This window comes from Sinocyclocheilus rhinocerous, unplaced genomic scaffold (genome assembly GCF_001515625.1).
Source record: "Sinocyclocheilus rhinocerous isolate Xijiao unplaced genomic scaffold, SAMN03320098_v1.1 scaffold5145, whole genome shotgun sequence".
Classification (NCBI taxonomy): Eukaryota; Metazoa; Chordata; class Actinopteri; order Cypriniformes; family Cyprinidae; genus Sinocyclocheilus; species Sinocyclocheilus rhinocerous.
Window position 1 is genome coordinate 42,136 of NW_015665036.1, and position 12,065 is coordinate 54,200.

The 12,065-nt window shown below is 37.2% G+C and overlaps 2 protein-coding genes across 2 annotated transcripts in view; both read left to right on the forward strand.

The window, feature by feature from the left end:
- LOC107730999 (KN motif and ankyrin repeat domain-containing protein 1-like) overlaps positions 1–3,344 on the forward strand; it is a 15,140-nt gene extending 11,796 nt beyond the window's left edge. The window contains exons 8-12 of the mRNA XM_016541967.1: positions 1,383–1,602; positions 2,203–2,345; positions 2,463–2,663; positions 2,803–2,901; positions 3,030–3,344. Coding sequence (XP_016397453.1) covers positions 1,383–1,602; positions 2,203–2,345; positions 2,463–2,663; positions 2,803–2,901; positions 3,030–3,083 — 717 coding nt within the window. The 3' untranslated portion in view covers positions 3,084–3,344. The remainder of the gene's footprint in view (positions 1–1,382; positions 1,603–2,202; positions 2,346–2,462; positions 2,664–2,802; positions 2,902–3,029) is intronic.
- Positions 3,345–7,751: 4,407 nt separating this feature from the next.
- LOC107730996 (probable global transcription activator SNF2L2) lies at positions 7,752–12,059 on the forward strand (the record flags this gene model as incomplete). Its single annotated transcript, XM_016541964.1, has 3 exons — positions 7,752–8,088; positions 11,555–11,769; positions 11,969–12,059. Coding segments are annotated over exons 1-3 (390 nt in total), but the record flags the coding sequence as incomplete, so codon positions are not given.
- Positions 12,060–12,065: the final 6 nt, after the last annotated feature.

Consider the following 12,065-nt stretch of genomic DNA (forward strand, 5'->3'; position numbering starts at 1 on the left):
CTCTATTGATTTCTTTTGATGCAGTTTTCTGTCACAAATCAATAATTTTCTGTCATAATATCACTTCTATTACAAAACAGTCACCAAATATGGAACCTTGACTGTCAGACCTTTCCAATGATATGTGTTTTGTCAAGATTACAAAAAGATTTGATTTTCTAAAACACAAGCCAAAAAATCACAGAGTATATATATTTGTTTTTATATCTTGATTTATACCCCTAAAAGGGTGACGTATCCTCTGAGATACAAACATTTAGAGACAGATTACAAAAAATGTAAGCATTTAATTCATGAAATTTCAATGTAAACCTAATAAGATAATGCTGAACAACAGGTTTTTTTAAACAGGTAAGTCCCCTCCAACATGTGTAATATGTGAACTAGATCAACTTTTATAGGAGGGTGAGTAGATTTCCCACTACAGGCGACCATGCAGTTTTAAATGCTGCCCATGAGCTAAACAAAGAATGTATGAACAAAGTCAATATATCTAAATATTCACAACAAACACCCTTTCAACATGAGACCAAGAAATGAGACCTACACTTTCCCTGCCTCTCCCCACAGCCTCTCAAATGTTTGTATCCCACAGGATACGTCGCCAGTTTTAGGGTTATGAAACTTCTCAAGGCGCAGAAATATATAACTCAACAACAGGAAAACAAAAGAAGGACATACCCAACTTAATTTATGATGTATTGTGGAACTGTATTTCAGTCTGAAAAGCTCAGTTGTTGATGTGTTCTATGTTTACTCACTCATATCCCATAATTACCCACTGGCATATAGATCAGATTGTTCGGTACTCTGTGGGATTTGGGGAAGTTTAAAATTATAGTGTTGCTGTATTTTCTTTCTGTGTTAAAAGTAATTTAAGCCTGCTTCATTTATTTGGTGTCATTTTTGTTCTTGCCTTAGCATGTCTAAAAAAACAATTCTGTGTGGTTTACACAGATACTCTACCCGACATTTTAGTTAAATTTATTTATTTTTCATTTTATCTGTTTGTCTTTGTAAAAGCGTTCCTGCCTGAGCACAGTGCAGCAGGAGTGGTTCTGTGTGTCCAGTCAGAAGAGGGCATGCCGACAGATCGTTGAGGACTTCCTCTTCGCTTGTCGCCATGTCTCGCCTGATGTCCTGTGCTATGTGGCCAACATGGCTGACCAAAATGGCAACACAGCCCTCCACTACAGTGTGTCGCACTTGTTGCTGTACTTTCTGTGTGTGTAGTAATTTAAGCCTGCTTCATTTATTTGGTGTCATTTTTGTTCTTGCCTTAGCATGTCTAAAAAAAAATTCTGTGTGGTTTACACATACTCTACCCGACATTTTAGTTACATTTATTTATTTTTCATTTTATCTGTTTGTCTTTGTAAAAGCGTTCCTGCCTGAGCACAGTGCAGCAGGAGTGGTTCTGTGTGTCCAGTCAGAAGAGGGCATGCCCACAGATCGTTGAGGACTTCCTCTTCGCTTGTCGCCATGTCTCGCCTGATGTCCTGTGCTATGTGGCCAACATGGCTGACCAAAATGGCAACACAGCCCTCCACTACAGTGTGTCGCACTCTAATTTCAGCATAGTAAAGATTCTGCTTGCTGCAGGTACCTTGAAACTTATTCATCTATAATCCTAGATTAATCTGTTGTGAAGTAGCGCACCAGATCAAACTTTTCTGTTCATTCTATATATCTTTCTTTTATTATTTATTTAGCTGTACTATTATTACTTTTTATTTAGCTGTATTAGTTGCGCTTGTTGGTTCTGCTTTGAATATTTCAAAACCAAGTATATACTTTTTAAATACTTTTATTCAGCAAGAATCCATTAAATAAATGGTTTTCTAATGACCTTTCTATTCATGAAAGAATGAATACTTTTGAGAATGATTTCTGAAGAATCATGTGACACTAAAGCCTTGAGTAATGATTGCTGAAAATTCAGCATTCCATCACAAGAATAAGTTACATTTTAAAATCTATTAAAATAGAAAAGTTATTTTAAAATGTAATAGTATTTCACAATATTACTGTTTAACTGCATTTTTGATCAAAAAGCCTTGGGGAGTATGAGACATATGTATATGTATATGTATGTATTCATACAGAGGTATTACATTTTTCTGTTGAGAGACACTCTCAAAAGGGTTTAAAAAGGGCTCCAATTGTGGATAATTCATTTGGTCTTGATTCCTTCTCATGCAGGAATATGTAATGTTGATCATCAGAATAAGGCTGGTTATACTCCCATAATGCTTGCCTCCCTGGCTGCCGTGGAAACGAAAGACGACATGATGGTGGTGCAAGAACTCTTCAGCAGAGGAGATGTTAATGCCAAGGCCAGCCAGGTATCTGTCTGTCTATGTTTTTGACTGAATATTGAGCTATGTTTATATGAGTAATTGAGAAAACAGTTTCTACCCAAGAGTATCTGTGTATCCTTTTGTGTACTGTTTGCTCAATAGGCTGGTCAGACAGCTCTCATGCTAGCCGTCAGTCATGGGCATATAGATATGGTCAGGGCTCTGCTGGCTGCTGGGGCAGAGGTCAACATCCAGGATGATGAGGGGTCAACTGCTCTAATGTGTGCTGGTGAACACGGCCATGCTGACATTGTCAAACTCTTACTGGCCCAGCCAGGCTGTGATGCCACACTGACTGACAATGTGAGTAACCACATGGCTATCTGAGAGAAAAGATTTACAGTAATGATGTAATATTGTCATTTGTGTTTTAAATTGATGTTCTTGTTTAAATTTGTCTGTGTGCTTTTGCTTGGTATATTTTGTGTCTGTGTGCTGGTAGGACGAGAGCACTGCTCTGTCCATTGCTCTGGAGGCTGGACACAAAGATATCGCTATGCTTCTCTATGCCCATGTCAACTACTCAAAGGGCCAACCGAGGGTATGACTATTCCTTGTCTACATTTGTACTCTCTTATAGCATTTTACTTACTTACCAATAACATATTTTTACCAATTACATTAGCTGCACAACAGTTTCTGTTTGTGTGTGTGAATGCTCATCCACAGGGTTCTCCTCGAAGCAAGACACCACCTGGTGCACGCATAAGCTCTTCTGATTGATATGACATTTGTCCATGCTCTCTTCATCCATTCAGACATCCCATCTGAACGACCTGTTCAATCATATGACTGAGATGAATGTGACAGGTTATGTTTTCCAACAGGTGTAATATTAAAGAGAGCAGTATTTTCAAAAGTGCAGTGCACTGTTGGTATTGCAAGCTGCATCATTTATTTTCTTCTTTACTGACAGTTATGTTTTCCAGATATAAAAATACCAGTTATGCAGACTGACCGTAATAAAGACCTACTATAATAGGAAACTGCATGTCAAAACAGTTTTATATATTAATTTTAGGTGATATATACATTTATATGCATTTTAGGATTATATACATTTTTTTCACATTTTAAAAGCTTGAATTAGTTTCTTGTAATATATATTTTACCAAGTAGGCTATACACTATTCACTTCCAAAATCTGAAATCTAGATTTTAAGAACTCTTAATAAAAGTGAATGAAATGTAAATGTCATGTTCATATATAAGTAAATAAATATGTGATTACATCACCACCTTGTGTTTACTGCAAATATTGCATTACTTTGCTCTCTTGTTGTGTTTTAGATCTGTAGAATTCATATAGTTGTAATGCCATCTAATGGTGAAAAGCTGGACTGCATATGATCAGCAGACATGAGGAAGGTCGTGCTAACTCTAAGGAACAAATCTGCAAAGAAATATTATTATTATTATCATTATTATAACAATCGAACTGACAGAGTGTAAACATACCCATTGTTTCAGTTCGTTTAGAATCTGAACCAGTGATTCCCCGATTCATGAGTGCAATTGAATTGGTTCTTTTGAATTGGCCATATCGTTTTGGAATCGGTCTGAATCATTCTGACTGATCACTCACGGACTGAATTTATCATTTCTCACTCCCTGAAATGGTTAACATGATGCTGTAAAACAGAGAACCATAAGAGCGCAGGAAGTGGATATTTGCCTACAATTAATTAAAAACCTGCAATCTGTCATTTGTCAGCCATGAAGAAGGTCTTTGTCAAGGTCAACACCTGCATGCTGCGACTGCGGGTAAAGACATTTTCCGACCAAAAGAGTATCAAAACATTAAACGAAAACATCAAAAGTACCATGTAACATGACTTTAGTAGTAATTAAGGACCAAGTTGTTTAAGTGCTGTGGTTTTAATTTATGTAAATGCTGAAATACACTACACGATTTTTGCCCCGATTTTCCGCCGATTTGCAGACTCCCGATTTTTTGGCTTCAGACTTTGATCCATCAGTCGGAGGATATCAAACATTTTTGAGCCGATTTTAGAACGTGTTTTCATTTGTTGTCACGCATCTTCTAGCAACAAGGCACACATATTGAGTTTGCTATGATCGGAACAACTTTAAGGTCTGGTTGTAGTGTTATCCTCAGTCCTTTAGTGTATGATGGACAGCTTTTCCTCTGTGACTATTACAGAGTCGGTAAGTGATGCCTAGTATTGTTTTAAAATCTGTTAAGATTTTAAAAGTCATGTAGTGTATTCCAGTCTACACAAGACTGGAAATTTAGAAAAAAGTGACATTATTTAGTTCGTTCATTAAGCTGTTTTATCTGGAACTTTATCTGGTCCCCCAGAAGACAAAATAATCTTAAAATGTTGATCTTTGCCTGAACTGTATAATTCATTTTTTAGATTGAAGAACAGAAAATATGGCTTTTAAACACACCTGGCCTTCTTGAAGCATATAAGATATCAGTGTTCAATAGCACAGCCGGTGATGAGCTAATTTTACCAGCCTCTGCCGCTGTCTGCTCAGGAGGGAGCAGCTCCCACACCAGACACTGATACAGCTTAGAATGCTTTCAGTGGTGCATTTATAGAAACTGCTCTGGATATTTGAACATATGCCATTTGACTGTGATCTGCTCTTTTTAACCCCACAGAGAGTTATGGTGTCCCAACCCAAACAGACGGGTAATTATTACTCTGATAAGAAATGCCACTCCATGACTTTCACATGCAGTGTGAAGGGCATTTGATTGTTCGGACATCATCTGAATTTAATACTTGTCACGAAGAGCTTATCATTTAGAATTCAGTTGTTACAACTGGATATTTTCTCTACTGAAAACATGACAAAACTCCAAAAACTTACATAGAGCAAAAGTAGTTTGGACTACTTTTATGATACTGCTTTTCTGTGGCATGTCACAAATCTTAGAGGATCTCTCGAGAACCTTGAGTCTGAAAAATACATCAGATAATCAAAAATATATATATATAAAATAAAAAATTGTGCCTATATGTATTGGTCGGATATCTTTTGCCATTTCATTGCATCTTGCTATTTTTTGTATATATAGTTACAAAAAATACAAAATATTAGACTTTCATTAAGAGCCACTGGCCAATTAAAAATATATATATATTTATTTATGATTTTTTTAAGCTTAAAAACGCCATTCCCCATTCATTGTAACTGCATGGAAAAGAGCAGCTAGTACATTTTTCAAAACTAATTATTTTGTGTTCCACAGGAAACAAAAAAGTCTTTCAGGGTTGGAATCAACTTGAGGGTGAGTAACTGATGGCAGTTTTTTAATTCATTTTTGTGTGAACTAATCTTTTAAATGAAATCCTGTGTGATATTGCATTCTACTGCATAATGACGATCAGTTGGAGCCCATTTTTATAATCATGTTTGCAATTGGTAACAGGACAAAATAAATTATTCACAAAAAGAGGGACATTTTTATTTAAGAATAAGCAAAGAAATATAAAAAGGACAACAGCTGACATTCAAATCTTATGTAGAATCAGTTCAGCTGTAGTGAAAAAGAAAATAGATGGCTGTCAGATAAAAGGCAGCCTATAATATTACACAAACAATATTCAATTCAATTCAATTCAAGTTTATTTGTACAGCGCTTTTCATGATACAAATCATTGCAAAGCAACTTTACAGCAAATTAAGTTTCTACAATATTTAGTGGTAGCTTATCAGTGGTGACTGTCAGTCAATGTACATATGGCAGAAATGTACGGAAAAATCAATTAAAGACGTAATCAAACAGACGATGAACACTATTAACAGCAATTATTATCATGTACACAATATCTTGTGGTGAGAAATTAATTTGAAGGCTGTGTCTATTAAGGTTAGCTTAGAAGATTAGCTTTTTTTGTGTAGCTTTTGTATAACATGACTTACTACATCTATGTTTTTGATACCTGACACATCAGCTATGTGGATGCATGCATGGACTTACATTAACTTCATTGATTATAGTTCAGCATGTCTTTGGATTTTAGCTCATCTATATGTAGCTCAGAGACTCATTGTGTTTGAGAATGTTCAGCTCAGTGTGTCTGTGTTTTGTGATGGAATGCTATAGCATTACAGCTCTGTGCGGTCTGCAGCCAGTAAAACGTGGTGTTGCCATAGTAACCGCCTGAGATGTTTTACCAAAATGCCCTTGTCGACCTGATAGCAAAACATGCATATGAAATGTAAAATTATGACAGCGTGTAATCATACCACAACACATGCAAACACTAAAACTCTACTCTTCCGTGATAAAACAATATTGATACTTCTCAGAGGCTTGTCAAAAATATGACTGGATAATATTGTTTGATAAATTAAACAATGGCTTTTGTAATGAAGCTGTTGCCATGGCAAATGTACATGAACAATGTTGCATCTTAAAACGGCATCTGATTTTAAACAGACACTTAAGAGGCATATTTCATTCATGAAAATTAAGGAAAATATTGAAAGCAGAAATATGACTCATCACAGGGATTTCTGGTGACAGATGGCAATTTAGCCTCCTAGGAAATTTTGGCAATTTATTAAACTGAACTTTCATAATGGATTTAAAATCTGATTGCATAATGCTAAAATTGATAACACATGACATTAAAAAGTGCAGATTTTATGTACTATCACAAACTCTTCTAAGTTTATTTGCTGTTCACATAAAGAGTTATTTGTCAAGTTATGGTTTATTGCCGAGATTAATTTTAATTACAAATATGATAAACACATGGCCAATTTTATTTTTATTGGTGTATGTGCCCCTGACACAAATTTCACAGCTTTTTTCCCAGGGTCTGTTTTGTCTATTTCAATTATTTACTTTATAAAGCACATTTTCACACCCATACCAATTCAGCAGTATCATTTCAAAATGAATGTGTCTCAGGACTGCCATCAACCGATTATATTTGGCCAAGAATACATTCCAAGTAATATCAGGACACAGCTGAGCCCTTGCAATAATACAGCAAAAAAATAATTAAGCATATGCCACGTCTGTGAGCTACATGTGAAGCTACTTTACAAGTTATTAGTCTCAGATCTCAAAGGGAAGCAGACAGAAACTATTATGTTTTGTACTATCTGGTAATATGTATAGCCCCAAATGATTTCACCAGAATCTCTATTCTTTTTTATGTTGTAAAAGCTCCCAGACGCAGATACAAACATGCCATTAGCCAATTTATGTGCGTGTGTTTGAGAGTGTGTGCAACACAACATTAACAACCCTGGAATCCTCTCAAGATGTCAGTAAAGCTGGCAAAAAACCCATCTGCATAGGCACAAAAATGGAGCCCGCTTCTTTTAACAGAGGGGCGGTTAAAAAAGACTGAAGGAGAGCATAAAAGAGAGGGAGACGGGAAAGGGAAAAAAGGAAAAGAAACCAGATTGCGACAGTCGATATTAAAACATGCAGTGAGTGAGAGAGAAAAGGAGAGAGAGAAAGGGTGGAGAGAGAGAAAAGCGAGCTGCAGGCCTTTCCACGGGGACAAACTAGCAGAAAGGCATCTCGCAGTTATTCCTTTCTCTCTCTCTTTCTCTCTCTCAACATCCTAACTGCAATTGATTTGTGTATGAAAAGCTGGGCGCTTTTCGCCCCCCTTTCGGGCTGTGCGTTTTGAGTGATCAGCTGATGAAGAGACTGGCTGCGCGCTGCAATGCTGGTTTGCTAATTCTCTCTCCTCCAGACTGGAGCCAGCCTGGAGACCACAGTCAGGTAAATAGCCCTCTTCATTTCTCTCTCTCACTCTCTCTCTCACCCTCTCACTCTCTCTCCCTCTCCTTCTCACTTGCTCTCTCTCCTGCGCATGCAATCACACCAGGCTTCAGCACATGGGCACACAGACAGAAAGTGAGAGAGGGAATGTGTGTGTGTGTGTGTAGGTGTGAACTGTGTCTGGTGAAGGAAAGCATTGCCCAGACAAATCGGTTGTGTGGATCCTGACACCTTTTTTTCTTTCTAGAGGTTACAGGAACAGACTTGTATAGCGTAACAAGGGTTTTGGCTTGCTGCACCAAGTAGAGACTCTCTAAATGTGCTTTCTGCAAACACCCTGTTTTGTGTGCAGTGGTTCAGTTGTGCGTCTGTGCATGCGAGCGCGTGTGTGTGTGTCAGTGTGCATTCCATCATTATGCTGTTGATTATTAGGCCTCCTTCCTTCCACATGGTCCCCAGGGGTACGTGTGAATAAATGCATTCCGTGTGTTTCTCTGCGCGCTTTCATATTTGTCTTGCGCCCATGTAGAGGATATTTGTATGAAATATTTGCGTCTGTGAAGGCTGTTCTCTCGCGTCAGTGCATTGCGTCTTGTTTTGTCTGATTTTTTTGTGCATATAAAAGTATATGAGAGCGTTTTGTGCGCTGCGCTCGTGTTTGATTTAGACATCAATGGCTGGTGCTGCCTGCATAGCGTCATACTCAGAATTCATATTTTCATCCCTCTCATATGCTCTCTGCGGCAGCCAGGCATATCACTGCACTTTAATTGCCTTTGTATAAAACACAGACTCGGCAGCACACTCACTCACTCACACACACACACACACAGAGAGAGAGACAGTGAATTCCGCATTTGAAGCGTGTGCATGTTGCTAGCCGCTGCGTTCTAGTCCCGTTTTTAATGAAACGCGTTCGGCGCACTGTATGGTGAACCGCACGCCACTGTTCCGTTATGTCAGGTGTGTTGGCTGGAGAACAGCATCGCCGTAAACGTCAATCATTTAATTCACAATGGGACTGAAGATCAGTGTACCAGCGTCTCCTGCCTCCCCAGCAGCCCCTGTGTTGGATCATACAGAGCTAGTGGGATATTGTTAAGTGATTCTTTATCAAATATTAAAATGGAAGTGAAAGCAGCTGCTCGTGTTAGAGGGGACTGAAGATTGAAGGCAGATTGCTGGTGAGACTTATAGCCAAGATGATGATGAGTTGGACCTGGAAGCGTTCGGATGAAAGGCCAGAAAGTTCATAAAACTGCTTAATAATTTAAAGGGTTAGTTCACCCAAAAATGAAAATTCTGTCATTAATTACTCACCCTCATGTAGTTCTAAACCCTTACGACATCTTCTTGTGTTCATCTTTGGAACACAAATGAAGATATTTTTGATGAATTCTGAGAGCTCTCTGACCCTCCCATAGACAGCAAGGGTCCTTACATGATCAAGGTCCAGAAACGTAGCAATGAGATTGGTAAAATAATCCATGTGACATCAGGGGTTCAACCTTAATTTTACGAAGCTACGAGAATACTTTTTGTACGCAAAGAAAACAAAAATAACGACTTTATTCAACAAATCGTCTCCTCCGCGTCACCCTGGTGCCATTTTGGAGAGTATCCACTGAACGTAAATCGTATCCGCATGACGCAGCTGACACAGAATAGCATACGCTGTTTACGTTCAGTGGATACTCTCCAAAATGGCATCAGGGTGACGCGGAGGAGACGAATTGTTGAATAAAGTCGAGTTAGAACGACATGAGGGTGAGTAAATAATGACTTTTGGGTGAACTAACCCTTTAACGCTGACTGTCTTGCTTTATTATTACTTAAAATTCAACATGGCAAATAGGTGGTAATTCTACATTCTGCAATAGTGCATTAATTACCATAACGTTTCAACTGTTATTTGCATAGAGAAGGTTGATGATGGCACAGAAACACTATGTTAAAGTTAGGTTCTGTGATGGTTATTAATACTACAGTACTGATTAGCAAATTCACATGCACCATGCATTTAATACTTTTTTTTTTTGCATAATAATGTTCTGAATAGCTCTTATACATTATAGAATAGTGTTTATAAGAAAAAATATATACATTTTAGAAATTGTAATTTCAACCGTAACTCAGTAGAACTTTACAATAAAGTTATTAAAGGAATAGATCACCCCAAAATGGAAATTTGCTGAAACGTACTCACCCTCAGGCAATCTATAATGTAGATGAGTTTGTTTCTTAATTGAAACAGGTTGGAGAAATTTAGCATTACATTGCTCACCAATGGATCCTCTGCAGTGAATGGGTGCTGTCAGAATGAGAGTTGAAACTTGATAAAAATATTACAATAGTCCACAAATAATCAACAGAACTCCATCAATTAATGTCTTGTGAAGTGGAAAGCTTAATAAACAAATCCATCATTAAGAAGTTTAAACCATTGCTTTAGGCTAACATATGAGTCCCCTACCCTTTCAATATTGCTTTTAACTGATAAAAACATAACAAAATCACACACACGCACACACACACACACACACACACACAATAATCCTCAAATAATTTAAGTCCATCAATGAACTTCTTGTGTACAGAAAATCTTAAGGGTTATTACTTCTGGATTATTGTGATGTTTTTATCAGCTGTTTGGACTCTCATTCTAACAGCACCTATTGATTGCAGAGGATTCATTGGTGAGCAAGTGATGCAATGCTAAATTTCTCCAAATCTGTTCCGATGAAGAAACAAATGTATCTACATCCTGGATTGCCGGAGTAATTTTTTAACATTAGTTAATGCAATAGGTATCATAAATTAATAACATTTATAGCGTTTTATAGCAATTATTAATCTTGGAACATGAATTTACAATGAACAATAGTATATTTATAAATTAACATTAAATTAACGAAAAATGTAAGGGGGTCTGAATACTTTCCGTACCCACTGTATCTACATCCTGGATTGCCGGAGTAATTTTTTAACATTAGTTAATGCAATAGGTATCATAAATTAATAACATTTATAGCGTTTTATAGCAATTATTAATCTTGGAACATGAATTTACAATGAACAATAGTATATTTATAAATTAACATTAAATTAACCTTGAGTCAATAAATACATATGTGTTCATTATTATTGTCCATTATCACAATAGGCTATCTAAAGTTGAACCTTATTTTAAAGTATCCTATCTAGTATAACTATATCTATCTATCTATCTATCTATCTATCTAAAAACATATAAACAAAATATCCATTCTCTTTCTTGTTAAATGAAAAGTGAAAAACTATTCATAGTTGTAGGCATTATTTTTTTTTATCTTAAAATGTGCACAGTGAGGATATTTTAAGTTCCAGTTCATGATCACAGTTTTATATAATTTAAACTGCAAAATCCTTATTTTTGTCAAATCCAGTACTGCTCATCACTGTTTCCATGTCTTTTTCTCAATCTCAGGCCATCCAAAACGGAGTGTCTGAGGTTATGGAGGAGGAAAGCAACTTGAAGAAACGAAAAAGCGATCAACAAGGCAACCAGGGCTCTGAGACTGGTCAGGAGGTGGTCAAAAAGCGACGGGGTCGCCCTCCTGTCGAGAAACTGCCGCCCAACCCTCCCAAGCTCACAAAACAGATGAACACCATAGTAGACATGGTCATCAACTACAAGGACACGTCAGTAGTTAAACACACAGACTTAATAGGTTGTTGTTGGCTGTTTTTATTTCTTGACATGATGTAAATCGTGACACTAAAACTTTGCCAGCAGTTTTAAGTTCATTCTCTTTCCCTTTATTTTTGCATGTGTGCTTCATGTCAGACAGTACAATAAAAAATTTTAATACCCCTTCTTGAATATATCACTGTTCTACAGGTTGGGCCGACAGATCAGTAAAGGTTTCGTTCAGCTGCCCTCAAGAAAAGAGGTGCCAGAGTACTACGAGCTCATCCGCAAGCCAGTCGACTTCAGG